Here is a 15402-nt window from a genome sequence, read left to right as displayed (position 1 = left end):
ATGTCGGTGTTGAGTGCTGAGGTGTTGGAGTGAAGGCGTAGGGGTGAAGAGATGTTGTGAGGCGAGCGTCGCACTTCGTTGGGTGGAAAGAGACGAGAAGCAGACTTGAGCGAGCTTTAAGGTAGAGCAACGGGTTGAGAGAAGAGATGATGAACTTGGAAAGGGGTACGTTGATGAGTTGAGCGAAGTTGGTCAGACGAGGAAGACTCAACAGGGAGCTGATGGTGAACTGTGATGAGCAAAGGAGTGAGGGGGAAGACACGTCAGTGTGCATTAACGTGACAGATTTAAGACACCCCTTCTCGCGCCGCTGCACCGTTGCGCCCTTGCCCCATGCCGATCGACTAGTCGACTGTTCAGCCTGAGCCCTGCGCGGTCATGGTATCTGCGCTTCAGCTGTCAGCAACGCTCGGCTGCGCTCTCGTAGTCAACCTCGAACGCTGCCATCGTCGTGAGCGGGTCTGCGAATACCCGCTGACCGTTCTCCCAAGCTGTGAAATGATACGAAAGCCCATGGGACTTGGATGGAACCGTTGGGCGCGGATCCGCGGATCCTGGGCGAGGCAGGAGGAGCCTTGCCCTCGGGGCGCGACTGCACACACACGCGCAGACGCGAGGCCGCGCTATCGACACCGCTGCCTCCACCACCGTTCCAGACCCACACGCCTCGCTAGCCTCCGCCCCCGATGTCCGCATGAGCGCACAGAGCCTTCCCACGTCGCGTCCAACTCGTTCTTCACACTTCTTCATCTTCCACCAATCTCTCTTCCAAGTCATCCTTCTTCATCCACAGCCCTCGCCTCGACGTATCCACCACATATCCGATTTCAGCATCGTCCTTGCCATCACCGCCGAGGGCGTCCATCATCAGCAAGTTCGTCTCGGGCGTCCTCGCACATCAAGGCGACCTGGGTGTCAGACGCATCCTTCCTCCCATCCCGACGTTCGCTTCTCTCGACATTGCGTCTCGAAAGTGGCTGTGAAGATGTCAGTAGCCGCTGTGCATTGGCGAAGGCGACGAGGTGGATCGACCGTTGATGAAGAGTATGACTATGGTGAGTCTTGCAGTGTGTAGTGCGAGTTCGGTGGCGAAACTGCGAGGTGGAGGCCACCTGGCTCCCACCCGCAGCACACATGCACACAAGCCGATCTGCCGCCCCAGATTGGCGTCGCATTGTGTGCATGCTGATGCAATCGGTATCGTGATCCTTCTCTGCGAGATTGCATCCAACCAACCCGCCATGCACTGCTGACCACAGGTTGCAGACTCTGGCGCCAAAACTGACGTCAGCCACACGCAGATCCCTGTCGAATCGAACATCACGTCATCCACATCTTCTCCTTCCCCTCCTCGACCAGCAAAACGCAAAATGGTAGCCCGGCACCCCCGAGAGGATGCTGGGCAGAGCCAAATATTGAGCGAGTGAACCAGCCGAAGCCAGCACAAGGCCATTCTCACCCCTAAGACTGTGAGTCGCTGTGCAATGGGCGTGCTAATGACCTGACGGGCAGCAGTCTGAGGGCCGCATCCGTCCAAACAAGGTAAGTATAATCGATTTTTTTTGCCTGGTTCCAGAAGAACGGCCCGCTGAGAAAGCAGGCGCTCCAGGGAGTCCAACGGTCCAATCGGCTTGGAAATCGATGCACCCAATCGCGAGGACTCTGCAGAAATGTCAAACGTGCGGATAACGTAAGAATTCGGTGAGTTATGGTGGAATAACTCCGAAGAGGGAAAATGGCTGACAACTCGCCACGCGATCACGCTTTGAGGCTCACATTTGCACAGATTGCAGCGCAGACGCACCCGAATCGGCTGGCCCCAGTCTGGCGACATGAGAGGGCTTCGTTGAGGCGCTGCGGTGGATCGGCGTCGGCGTAGATGAATTTTCGGAGAAAGCCGACGGCCCCTCGTCCACGAGTGCAAACAGGTCGGCGATCGCTCGACTCGCTGAGCAATCCGGTGAGTCGTGTGTGTGTGCCCCTCGCCTGTCAAGTCAAGAGGATCGGAACAAGGTGAAGAGTGGTTGTCTCGCTCAGCTAGGAACAAGTGGGCCTACTATGAATGAACTTCTGCAACGGCACTCAGCACCAGTGACCACTTGCACAGGCACTAACGGGAACTTGTTGGAAGAGGTGACCGTAGGTACGACTACGTCAAAGCCACTCAACGCGCCGCTGAACGTGCGAGGTCCTTCGGACTGCTGTGTTCGGCGCAATATGGCTTGATGCATGGTGCTCCTCTGAACATTGTAGAAGCCCAAGCGAACAAAGGGTTGCCACGGAAACGCCTTATATAAGGTGTCCTACTACGCTCTGGACCTGAGAAAGGCCCGTTTAGGACTTAGCCGCCCACATCCGTCAAGGAGCCCGACATGCACCCGCATACTCGGCCACATCCATCGCCCTTTGCGCGCATGTCAACACCACTCCTCGCTCTTCTGAACCGCTCGCTCAATCACAGTCTCCATACCTTCCAGTCCAACACCGTTTCGCCGCCCGACACCCTCACCTGTCTGTTGTGAGGAGACTATAACAACTGAACACGGGTTTCGAACGCGCAGCGCGCAACACGATAGGTCAGATAGAGTCGCTCATCCGAGACGATGCCGCTCGTGCTCATGCTAGGTGTTGCTCTACGGATGGTCACTCTGACCGCCGAGCCATGGCGGGCATGCGTCAATTGCCATACCACGACGATCTGCATCGATGTTGCCTTTCTACACAATTGAACACGGAGACTACCAAAGCCGATAATTCGTTCGACCATACTCGGTACATGCGGCTGCGACGATTCACGAGGGGCGCTGCACCGCTTCAACGGTTACGCGGCTTCTTCGCGGCCGTACCGCGTGGAGGTGTAGGCTGGGGGTGGCCGGGAGGTAGAGTGCCCGATGGAGATGCAGCGGAGGCGGCGTCCGCTGAGGGTGGGGTCGTCGTTGCAGGAGGCTCGGTGGCGGGGGCCTGAACAGCTGAGGGGCCCGCGGCGGACGACGCAGGGGTCGCGGTGCTGGGCTGGGAGCGGCCCTGTACAGGCTGGAGGAGGCCGAGGCCGGTGTTATCTACAAGCGCGATGCGGCAGGACCTTTGCTTTGTGAGGGCAGCGATGCTGCTCTGCAGGTCCTCCAGGTCGTCGAGAGCCTTGTCCTCCTCTTTGCGCAGCAGCTCCAGGCGTTCTGAGCGCTCCTTCAACATCGGGTCATCTGGACTGGAGCCGGCGATGAGCTTGTCGAGAAGCTGGATCTCCCGGCGCATCGCCTCAACCTCCATCCCTCGAGCATTCCAACGTACGCTCTCGGTTGTGATACGGCGATCATACTCGGACTCATGCTGTAGCTGCTGGAATTCCAGGCGAAGGTTCTGGATAAGATCCTTGCCAAACACCTTGAAGTTGTGCGCGAAATTGGAGACTTGGCTGAGGCGACCATCGATCTTGGACAGATGCCCCGCAGTGCTCGCCTTGAGCTCCTCAACGCCCTCGGTAAGACCCCTGCGCTCCGAGGCTTGACGGACTTGCTCTGCTTCGGCGAGGGCGAGTGGTGACCGCAGTTCGTTGCGGTTCGCTACCACTGCAAGTTCGTATGGACAACCGCTCACCGACTCCTGACCCGCAATATACTGCGCAAGCCCGACCGAGCTAAGCACCACCACAGCATGCCCCAGAACACTGCCGACGACCAGCTGCGGTCGAAATGACAGAATTTCCTGCTTCTCGCCGAATTTGGTGTTGTATTCATCCCTCCAGAAGCGCAGCTCCTTCAGCAGCAGGGCACCGTCGACATGTCCACGATTAAGGCCCACAATTGTCGCTGGCGTCGACACCGGAATCATGGTGCGTGTGCGAGCAAAAGTAACATTGTAGTCGAGAGCCTTGCCTGCGTCCGTCTTCATCCGCTCTGCAACAGCTTTTTGGATGCTGTCCATGCAGTCCGCCCTCTTCATGGTCACAACGACGCGGCGTGGCGCTTCATCCTCCTTCGCCTTCTTGTCGAAGCCGTGGGCGACCGCGTCGACCACGTAGTGGTCCAAGCTCCGACAGATGTCCCGTGCGAAGTCCACAGCTTCATGTTCGGTAGTCCTGATGGGCTCGTCAGGATCTTTCCTCTCGAAGCTAAACACGCCCACGTTGCGACGGTCGACGCCCGTCGAGCTGGCCCAGTACGCTTCACGGCCATTGTCGACAAGGTGCTTTCGCACATGACCAAGGGCGCGTTGAAGGTCGATATCTTTCAGCCACCCCGAGCTTCCACACTCTACGCGAACTCCGACACACTTCGACTTGGAGCTGCGGTCGTTCGGGCTGATGACCAGGTCCTCAAACTCGAGTCCGCCTGCAACAGCATCCATCTGTCGCAAGGTGCGCTTGACTTGCTCGAGTGCCTCGTCTGCTTGATGGTCGGAAAGGCCAAAGACCACCAGCTGGAGGGGCGTGTCTTGCAATCGTCCATTCTTGCGACGCACTGGAATCGCCTCGGCGAACGGGCCATCTGGCCTCTCCGCGTTACTGCCAGCAGCAAAGGGCCGCGACTTCGGCTTCGTCGGCGTCACCTTGAACGTGCCCGGATTGCTACTGGAGGCTGAAGGGGGTCGCGCGGGTGGGGGGCGTGACATGGTTGGAAAGGCTTTCTGGTTCTCTGCGGTCAGCTTCTCTGGAAGACCACCCAGGGAGACGGCCAAGCTCCAAGCGGAGAGAGATCTCACCTTGCGCTGTTCTGGCCTGTGGCCGACGGAGTCGAGTTTATGGGGGCGGGTGGATGGTTCGTCCCAGGTAAGATAAGTGAATTGAGATGTGGGTGTGGTGACGAAGCGTACACTTGGATTGATGGGAATGGGGATGAGGGGATGGGGAACGTTGACGTGGTAGGAATGTGACCTGCGCCCTCCGTTGGAGCGAGGACGCGAGTGTTTCGCCCCCATGCTGAGGTAGCGCCCTCCGTTGGAGCGAGGACGCAAGTGTTTCGCCGGACAATGCAGAGGTTGCGCCCTCCGGTGGAGCGAGGACGCAAGTGTTTCGCCGCCATGCCAAGGTTGCAAGGTTGCGCCCGGAAGGTACGGGATGCTGCAGTATCGATTCGAAGAACAATAAAGCATGTGCACTGGTTTGGCACAATTGGCAGGTCTGCCCCTTGTTCAGGCGGAGAAGGGGAGACTCTGCGAGCTCCTTGGTAAGAATAACAGAGTGATCATCGGCGCATGCGGTGTAGGCAAGCATTCCGCGGCCCGTATACCCAAGACGGATATCCATGAACAACCACACTGCGGTCAAATCATAGCCTCGTCCCACGGTAGCGAGTCAGTGGGCAGCCCAACGATCTCGACTGCTGATGCGACAGTATGTTGCACATCCCGCCACCTAACGACAGCGCTATGCATAGATGCGTTATGTCCATGTACATGGTCAGGCTACCAGTTGCAGTGTACAGAAAGCACATTTCTCTGAAGTCTAAGTTGTCTTCGCCGTCGGCCCGGCCTACAGCACGGGGAAGTCGTCCTCGGGCTCTCCGCCGGCTCCCTGGCCCGGCTCGTCCCCACTTCCGTCCTCATCATCCTCATCGCCCTCATCGCCCTCATTGCCCCTGTTCAGCATCTTATCCCCCCGTCCTCTGGCAATCTGGCCGTATTGCTCGGCAGCGATGCGGTTGGTGAGGATGATGAAACAATTATGGGCCGAATAAGCCTGGCTGAGCGTGAGATCGAAGTCTTCGACAGGGAGCGTTTTGCCCTGCCACCAGGCGCATTGGTTGATGGGATCCAGTATAGCCATCAAGTACCGCCGGTACTCAGTGAGACTGGCGGTGTTCGCGTCACTGAGCTCAGTCTCCGGCGCTGCCTCTCCTACTTCCTGCTCGGCTGTAACATCCACAGCCGTCGACCTCATCGGGTTGCCATGATGAACTCGTGCTCCGGATCCAGACAGTTGCTTCCGGATGAGCGAAACTCGTTCCTTCTCTAGCGCATCGGCAATCACTTTCTGACGCGCAGCCTCAAAATGAGGACAGGCGGCGAACAGATGCGCGTCGGTCTGGTCCATCTCATCACAGAAGAAGCAAACGGCAGTGCCCTTTCCGCGGACGCTTCTGTGATGGTTACTGGGGAACTCATGGAGACGCGTCAATAACTGAGTCCGGGCTACGGATCCCTTGGCGTCGCGCCAATAGAAGTGCCTTGCGACAGGCGGGGTCGGCTCATCTCCTCTTGAGAAAACCTTCCTCTCCCTCTCTCCAAGCCACCCCCATTGTAGCTTGATGAGAGAGGAATCAAGCTCTTGCTTCCAAGTGTTGCCAATGTAACCCGCCCCGCACCAGACAGTGTAATCCTGCATCCAGCCTGTGAGAGCCGGGAGCTTGCGGCCGGCACTGTGAGCGAAGCTCGCCAACCTATCGGCAGCTCTGTTCAGTTGGCTGTGGCGGTCCACTGAGTCCGTGTGCGCCTTGACGTGCGTCATACGCAGCTCGACGCCTCGGCTCGCAGTCATCTCCAGCTCCGACGTGAGCCACCGAATAAGCTCACACGACGGTCTCTGTTTCATGAGGTGACCGTTTGCTTCTGCACCTCGCTGCAAGTAGCCGCGGACGATGTCGACGCTGCTCTGCGAGTCGGTGACAATCTCGAAGATCAACACCTCGGGGCAATGTTCGCGAGCGTGCTGAAGCGCAGCAACAATACCCAGCAGCTCGCCGTCGAGCGAAGTCGTCTGCTGCTGAGGTGACAGGCAGAGAGCAGCAGTGCCGGCTCCTACCACGGCGGCAGCCGTTTCCGACCGCCCGCTGCTGCTCAGACGGAAGCTTCCGTCGGTGGCGTACGTGCTTGCCGAGGAGCGGGATACCGAACTTCCGTACGTCATGTTGAAGGAGCGCCTCACTTCCAGGGAGTACGATTCACGACGGTTCGCTTTGGATTCTATGCAGTCTGGCTGTGGACCTGCAAGATCTGAGAGATCGAAATGGGTCAGCCATGATTTGAACGCGTCTATCTCCTGTGCCCACGGAACGCGCCACGATCCCGCCAACGCGCCACTGGGGTTATCCAGCTCGGCCAATACCTCATCGGCCCAATCTTTGAAAGGAAGCCGGCACAGGGTTGGCGTGCGACTAAAGATCTCCTCTTTGATGAACAGTATTGACGGCGGTTGACGAGTAGATGCGTGTTTACACGCATTGAGAACGTGCATTGGTCGCGCCTTCGTGATATCCTGATCCGTCGTCGCCACAATGCTGAAACCGCCTAAATGGGCATATTGGCGGGCAGCGAGCCATGCACGAGGAACGTAGCGGTGTGCAGCAATCCAACGCATCTGTTCCCTCTCAATCTTGAGCTGGGTCAGCTTGATCGTAGGTTTCGGCCGCGGCTGAAGCTCCTCCTGCGGACCAGGGGTCCGGAAGAATGGATTGCCACAAGAGTGGCCGTGGCAGCTCCAGTTTCTGTGCGTGACCGCCGCAACCATCGCCAAAGGAGCCAGCGGACTGTTGAGCGAGCGCAGGACCGCTGAAATTGCTGCTTGCCCGTTGATGCGGACAATTGACGGTAAACCGAATCCAAGCTGGCTGATCGGGAGGAACATGGCTGTTGTCCGCCGGAACCGAACGCCCAATGCCTCGGACACTTTGCGAGCCATCGCATAGTCCAACTCTTCCGCCATCTGCAGCGAAAGCGGCTGGAGATTCAGCACTCCTCTGATTTTGGGGATCAAAAGTCCAAATATCGCGCGGCGGATGAGCGTCAGAGGCAGTTGCTTAGCCCATGGAAGTGGAAAACCCTCAATCAGGTCCAGGATGCGGTTGAATGTGAGACCAGGATTGTTGAAGGTGGTCCTGAGGAATACCGGTTCGCGTGTCACCGTAACTTGCAGGTCTGGGCGGCCGGGGAGCGGAATATCAATCTTCTCAGGGAGGGCAGAGGGCTGCTTCCCCAGTACGAATGCCGACGTCTTGTGTGTGTCGGTCCAGTTCGTCTCGATTCCGTACGCCATCTGGAACTGCTCGGCGAGCTTCGTGATCTCGCGCAACGATGACAGACTCCGAGCCAGAAGTAGACTATCATCGGTTGCCTCGATCAGGCGGATGAGGATGTCAAGGCGTTTCTCGTTATCGAAATGGAACCTTCCCGACTTCCCATTCCTTGTCCTAATGCGAGGGAAGTGACAATCGAGAGCAGGGGAACGCTTCCACCACCAATATAAAAGAGAGGTAGACAAAGTGTAGCGTAGCGAGGACGGCGCATCACCCTGCTTGGTCTGTCCAGATGTCACGAATGACTCGGAGCTCACCCCGTCATGCGATTTCACGCGCATTCTGCATTGGCCTATGCGCGCCCGTTCGAAGGCGGTAACCGCCGGGTTGAAGCCAAAGTACTCCAGTGCGTCCTCGAAAGCCGAAGCGTGAAGCTGGTCGTATCCTTGTACGTGGTCTCGCTTTAATACGAATGCAGTCTCCTCATTTGCGGACAAACACACATCCAGTTGCTCCAAGAGAGATAGCGCGTCTCCAGGCTGAACACCGGCTTGCCCAGAGATCTGTGTAGGGTTGAGGAGGCCTTTGCGCCACACGTGGTCTCTCAATGACGTGCCGAACCATGTTGAAACGATATTGTACAACAGATTCGAGTGAGCGATGCCGCGGTAGTTCTTAGGGTCGGTGAAGTCGCCACGCTTGAACCTGGGGGTGATGAACGCCTCCTTCAGCTGCTCTGGAAAGTACGAGTGCGTTATGATGTAGTTGGCGAGCGCAATCACAATCTGCAAGAACTCGTCGCTGGCATTCCGGAGGGCCCACTTCTCCCACCCGTCTGGGCCAGGAGATGGGCGAGGATTGCCTTTCCCAAGAACGCCCCGAAGTGCGGGGAGAGAGAGCGGCCGAGGCCAGACGAAATCTTCGCCACCCTTGTCCGGCGATCCTTCTGCGAGTGGCCCGCTGGTGAGCATCCACGGCTTGGGCTGGGTCGGGGGAGCTGGTCGCTGCAGAACTTTCTTGAAGTGAGCGGACCAAACATGAAGCTTCTCCTCTGGCTGATGCTCTAAAGTTTCCGGCTCGCCCGAGTCGCTTCGTTTTGTCAGGAACGGCGGTTCAGACACCGTTGCAGGTTCGAACAGGTGCTTCAGCCTGCCCCCGTGAATGGCTTTCTGCCACTCCCTCTTCTCTGCAGCAGCCGTCGAGACGAAGGTGAGGCGCCTCGTCTCCTTCCGGATACTGTGATCGAGCTCGTCGCGCTTGCGCTCCAGGAGTCGGAGAGATTCGTCCTTGTCCAGCTGCGATGCCAAGGATGTTTCCGCAAATTCGGGGAGGGCTTGACGGACCTTGGCGTACCGAAGAAAGAGAGCAGGAAACCTGTCTTCTTTCACCGCTCGAAGACCGCGGTTGATCTGGTGGCGGCGCTCTTGCAGCTCTCGAAGCAAAGGGGAGGTGGCAGGTGAGAACTGGGGATTGACCACCGCCCTAGAACGCGAGCGCTGAAATGCTGAGTTGCACGAGGACGTCAAAGCCTCGGTGCACCACGCATACAGGTCGTCACATTCAGAGTCACTTTGAGGAGGTTGATGGGGCGGTGGTGAGCGCTGCATGAAACCTTTGAGCTTGTCGTTCATCTTCTCAAAGGCCCGAGTAGCGCTGTTACCTTTCGGCTGGCGCAAACGAGCTGGAGCACGGCTGTATCGGTCCTTGTCCGACGGGGGTACCATGCAGCCTAATCTGAGAGACACGCGCACCGGCCTATGGTTCGTGGCGGGAACAGGCATGCGAGGTAGAATGCGTACGTTTTGGCGGACTGACAACGGCGAGGGTGGGGTCTTAGCCACTAGGTCGTCCTTGGTCGGACCAGTGCCCGTCAGTGTCTCGGTCCTCACACAGGAGATGCCGGGAGAGACTGAGAAGCGGTCTATGATGCGCCTTGTACTGGGTGTTCCATAGGCCCTGAGAGTCCAGTGGTGCTCCCAGCAGACCCCATCTTGCACCTCCCAAGTGTCTGTGCCATGGCAGGCGTTCAAAAACTCTCGGTAGGCCGTTTGCTGCTTCTGCCTGTGCAGCTCGTACCCATGCGACGAGTTCAGGGAGTGCGACTCATGGGGATGGAGGTGGGCATTGTAATCGCCTCCGAGGATCCAGTCTGCGGGGGCCGCGCTGACCACTGCGCGGATCCCCTCCCAGAATCGCGTAAGCGCACCGTCGGTCTCCAAGTCCTTCGCTTTGGGTGACGCGTAAAGGCCGACAATGCGAACCGATTTGCGCCGTTTGGCCTCATCGGGCAGTGAGATGTCGACGGCGCAAATTCTGCCATCTGTAGCAGTGCTGAACGGAACACTGACGCGTGTGGGGTTGAGGTTGCGGCGCACGATGAGGGCTACCCCTGTCGATGAGTTACTGGCACTGGCCGGGGTATAGAACTCCTCGTACAGTGTCGGATCGTAGATGGGGGGCAGCTGCTGTCGTTTCTTTTGTGCCGTTTCCGTCAAAATCACGGCGTGCGGTTCGTCATTCTTGATTATATCTCGGATGGCGTCTTGCTTTGGGCGATTGGCGGCTACATTATTGACGTTCAAAGTGATCACCCTGAATGGAGTCGCGGCACCCAATTGCTCGGCCATGCTTATGGTGGTCTGGTATGTTAGCCTCAATATTTGCTTTCTCTCACCCGGCGGCGGTGATAGTGTACAGCGAAAAGGCCAGACGAAAGCCCGGATCAAGCACTTCTGCAATGTGACGGAGGATAAGAGAAGCGAGTGTTATTCAGAGAGGCGATGCGAGTTGGATGGGGTACGATGTTATCCTATCGATCGTTAGCCTGGCAAGAGTGGAAAGAGGGGACGACTCACGGTCCAATTCACTGGAGTCCATGTAGCAGTGGTCCTGGAATCAGACACTGGTGGGCCGGCTTGGGTCCCAGCCTTGCACGTTGAGGTCAAAGTGGAGTTAGGGTCGTGCCAGTGCCGCACGGAACGATGATGTTGTACGTGGTGGAGGTGGCGAGAGGCTATTGGGTAGTGTCCGTAGTGGAAGCTCTGAGTAGGGGAAGAGAGAAAAGGAGCAGTTGAGGAGGATAGCTGCTTGATAGTTGAAAAGTCTGCCGTTGGAGGAGTGACGGGATGTGGGAGCAGCTGGGGCAGGACTGCGCTTAATTGGAGGATGACACCTTGGAGATGTGTCGAAGGGCGACAACCAGAATGAAGGAGCGGCAAGGTCCATCCGGCGTCGTGGAGTGAAGGGACGCGTCACAAAGTCCATAGGCGTCGTGGAGCGAAAGGACGCGTCAGGCCCACACACAGTCGTAAGAGGCCCTCGCGGTGTCCTTTGAAACCCAGGAATACGAAAGGATGTCACTGCGCATCCCCTCGGGATATGGCCGGCGGCTTCACGTTGCTGTGAACACTTGCAACATGTTTCATCTGATATGGAGCAGTCGCATGCCTGGAATAATCCCGATTCAGTGATAGGAGAATCATCATGTGCTCTGATGGACGGTAGGGCGGCGGGTCGGCGGCGGGTCCGTAAGCGACGGGTGCCATGCGCGGGACAGCTAAGTGCAGAATAAAAATCAGTCGCGCCCAGGGCCCCTGAAATTTCAATTTCCGGGCAACCCAGAGTCGCGCACGCCTCCCAGGGCCTAAAGTAGATCGAGCAGGCACATGGCTCGGCGTCGGAAACCATGTCCGCTACTCACATATCGAAGGCGCCGTAGTCCACAAAAACCGATGCCTGAGTGTCTAAGAGTCAGAGCCTGTTGCCGGAAGACACCAGCGCATGAGGGCGTGTTCAAAAGTAAGACATGTATGCACCTGCGCCCGCGACGCACCGTTGCGAGCGGCGCAGGGACGCGAAGGGGCAACCCTGACAGGCCCGTGCGCGACGGCGGCTCTATCCTGTCCGAGCCAGCCCCTCCCACCTCCCCCCTCTCCCCCTCTCCCCGCAACGCTCAGTGTCCACCATATGCAACCGCTACTGGAGACAACATCCATCCTCAGCAACACTTCATCAGTCCATCAACATCTGCGTACTTTCCCCCGCTGTCGCGCAAGTAGGTGTTTTCCAACTTTCGCCACCTGCTCCCGGTACTGCCATCATCCATCGCTCATCCAACCCCTCTCACTCATGTCATCTTCGGCTCTCAACTCTGTCCTAAACGGTCATCGATCGTTCTCCCCAATTGAACTCACAGCGTTCTGCCTGCAAGGCTCTATAGAACGTAGGCTGGCCACAGTTACTGAGGCGCTTACGGGTGTCGACCTCGGAGCTCTGTCCGTTGATATGCTGGAGTTCTCAACGGGCCAGGGGCACGATCAAGATATCGTCAAGATTACCTGGCAGAACTCAGCATGGGACCGCGATGTCGATCTTACTGCGAGCATGGACTTCATCAGACAGCGTTTGTCTGCTCGAGGACTTCAAGTATCTTGGTCCTCGTCACCCGGAAAGGACCGCCGCCGCGAGGGTGTCTTCCGCCTCGTCTCATGCGCGCCGCACGTGTCCTCTAAAGCACACGCCACCCGTGCCGTCGTCGACTTCTGCATAGCCCACCAGTTCCGCCTAGTGCATCACAGGGTGGAGACTACACAAGACGGATACCTTGTTCACGTTACTCTCGGGGATCCCGACTCAGTTTCAAGCGTCGCAGAGGCTGTTTCCAAGACTAGTTCCTTCTTCGAAACATTCTCCTTGGCCGCTAGCTACCAGCCAAGTGTGAGTGTCATCCCCATCCACTATCCCACGACTATTGCGAGTATTTACCACGGCTTTCACTCCGAGTATACCCTGCTACGTGAGCTGGATAGCTGGGTTGCAAGTTTCAACAGTCTACATAACGCGCAGGAGCGCCTCCTAGAGGTCTTCGACGGCAAGCGTCTCCAATACGTTCAGGGAGTGATTGCTGTCGCTGTCCCGAGCTCAGTTGGTCTGGCGCAGTTCATCGAGAAGCAAATCCCGGAGACTGGGGAGCCCTACGAGCTGGGTTATTACCTCAACCAACGAAAGCTCCAGCCAAAGGTCGTTCGACAGGCTATTCGTCTGGTCGGTCGGGATAGGTTCTACAGTCTCCTGCCCCATTTCAGCGACGCGGGGGAGATTGAGCAGTTGCCAGCACCGACTGATGAGCCGATTACGGACGATGATGCTTCTGGTGAAGCATCTACAGATGCTAGCGGCGACGCCCACGTTCTCGGTCTTGCGATTCAGCTCAAGGAGCTCAAGGTGGAGGTTGACATGCTCCGCCGCGACCGCTCCTCGAACACTGCGCTCGCCATGTCCGCACACGGAGCTCTCGCAGGAACGCTCTTGGGCAAGGCGGAGGAGGCCGACAATGCCCGCGCTCGCATTATCGGGGTGATGGAGAAACTGCAGACACAGCTCTGTGAAATGATGCAGCTGTTCGAACTCACCGCCGCCGCTGAGGACATCGCGCACTCCGCCCTCAACATAGACCTCACTACGCTTTGAAACAGCGCCGTCACCAACGCTGATCATCAAATTCATTCCTTTTTCGGGTCCTCCCTCCCTTGTACTTTGTACTGTATGCCATGTGCACTTCACATTTCAGGCACCGGCGTCCCATTCTGCATCCTTTCGGGCTCACTGATTGTGGACGTTGCAGACGTTGTCTCTCACTGACAAGTTTGACACGTGTGGTGAACGAAAGGAAGTCCGTGCAGCAAGAGGGTCTTACGCCTCCGTGATCATTGTACCCGTACACGCCTGTCTCACCAAAGGTAGATCATCACCAGGTAGAGCCATTATCGAGGCTCAACTGCTCACGCACCGGCGGCCATAGAGGCTTGAGACTACGCGCGCCGAGTATTAACTCCAGTGTTTACCGATTGTCAATGTCTTTTGCGCAGGAGAGCACTTTCGGGCAGTGCGCTAGTTCGATGACTATGCTCCACTATGCTCGAGCAGCCGCTGCGGGGCAAAGAATGATCGGGTGGGCGAGAGACCGTGTGCGTGTAAAGAGAAGACTGCGGACTTGCATTCTATGGGTTGTGGAGGTGGATCGTTTGTCAACAGCCTCATCAAGGCTATAAGGTATAGGTTGAGTCAGGAAGGGATATCGACGTTCTCCGTAGATGCGGCCACGTTGTTCGGGGCCGGGTTCGTATTTACCTGGACCCTTATAATGGCCTGGGAGAAGTTTTGAGTATCCCGAGTGCACCGCCGACACAGCTGCCTCAGCGGTTGTGTGGGCGTTAGACTTTCAGGCTAGAGTGTACAGTTTTCAGATTCCAAACCATACTCGCCCATTGCACGACAATCAGGGCGCGGGGTTCGGTTCGAATCACCTCAATCTTTGGAACAAGCCTTCGGGCGACCTAACTTTTGTCGCCCGCGGACGCTGAAGCCATGCGGTGCCTTCTAATGCTCTCTGAAGCTTTGTAACCGTTTTCTCCTCACAGTTGCCAGCGTCCTCTATGCGACTAAACCCAGCGCAGCAAGGGCTTCGGTTCTGTGCAGGCCACGAAAGAGACCACCCCGCTCGACGTCAGTCGAATCGTCATTGTATCAACGAACAAACGGCCACTCCGGCAACCTTGGACGTGAAGTTCGGACTTGACATTCCCTATCAAGGGACAGTTCTTGTATGAGAATGGCCGTGTAGTGAAGCGGCCAAGACGGTGAACAGCGCCGCTCGCGTGCAGTGTTGACCTTCGCCCAGCCTCCACACGAGCTTCCCGCCTCTTCGCTTACGTGTCTATCCGCGCCCAGGTCCCGGCAGTCACCTACGACCCGACAGCACGCTGCTCAGCTTAGTTCATCAGAAATCTTCGCTCTTTTCTGGCCTTTCTCTCATGCCTCAAGGTGCTGGCAACTCTCACGCAAATGCGTTCGACTGAGTGGGGAACCTTTCCAAAGTGGAGGCAGCATCAGGCGGACCACGAAAGTGGAGGCAGGAACCGGGGTCCCGAGAGGGAGGCTTGCCCCGAAAAACTCACTCTGCGCAACGTTGGTCCAACCATCGCAGAATGGCCGACACAGCCGGGGTCAACCATATCTTCCGCCGATGGTCAGGAGGACAGCTCCACCTCGGGTCACTAAGAGTGAACGCCACAGATGCGCGGTCCTGCAGCCTTTCTGGCTCTACAACCTCGATTGACATCAGTCCTTTCATCAGTCTTCCCTACAACTAAGCGTAAGACACGTTTTCCGCAGCCCCGACACGGACCCTGACATCAGCTGGACCCCTGATATTCCAATGACCTCGGCAGTGAAGCTTGCGACGTCATGTCCATCCGTATGCCTTATGCAGCTTCATTTCGCTTAAGCAGCATCATTTCGCTAGAAAGTCCTTCAAGCAAGACCAACCAGCTCATCAGGAAAAGTCGCGTTGAAAGTGAGTGGCTGCTCGCATCTCATGGAGGATGATGCCTCTAGGAGCCCCGCTGAGAAGTGAATTGTGGTAGCTGCACCGACTCGGGGGGAGGGGGGCGCGCGG

General features: G+C 57.4%; 3 protein-coding genes across 3 annotated transcripts; 1 reads left to right on the top strand and 2 right to left on the bottom strand.

Moving 5' to 3' along the window:
* Positions 1-2814: 2814 nt before the first annotated feature.
* Positions 2815-4914, bottom strand: A1Q1_05762 (uncharacterized protein; the record flags this gene model as incomplete). The annotated part of the gene is made up of 1 exon (XM_014320971.1): positions 2815-4914. One exon carries the CDS (start codon positions 4912-4914, stop codon positions 2815-2817), a length of 2100 nt encoding a protein of 699 aa, XP_014176446.1.
* Positions 4915-5467: 553 nt separating this feature from the next.
* A1Q1_05761 (uncharacterized protein) lies at positions 5468-10573 on the bottom strand (the record flags this gene model as incomplete). The annotated part of the gene is made up of 1 exon (XM_014320970.1): positions 5468-10573. One exon carries the CDS (start codon positions 10571-10573, stop codon positions 5468-5470), a length of 5106 nt encoding a protein of 1701 aa, XP_014176445.1.
* Positions 10574-12074: 1501 nt separating this feature from the next.
* A1Q1_05760 (uncharacterized protein) lies at positions 12075-13415 on the top strand (the record flags this gene model as incomplete). The annotated part of the gene is made up of 1 exon (XM_014320969.1): positions 12075-13415. The coding sequence occupies one exon, from the start codon at positions 12075-12077 to the stop codon at positions 13413-13415; it is 1341 nt and encodes a 446-aa protein (XP_014176444.1).
* Positions 13416-15402: the final 1987 nt, after the last annotated feature.

This window comes from Trichosporon asahii (assembly GCF_000293215.1).
Source record: "Trichosporon asahii var. asahii CBS 2479 unplaced genomic scaffold scaffold00075, whole genome shotgun sequence".
Classification (NCBI taxonomy): Eukaryota; Fungi; Basidiomycota; class Tremellomycetes; order Trichosporonales; family Trichosporonaceae; genus Trichosporon; species Trichosporon asahii.
Note: the sequence above shows the minus strand (reverse complement) of the source record. Positions and strands in the feature narration are given on the sequence as shown.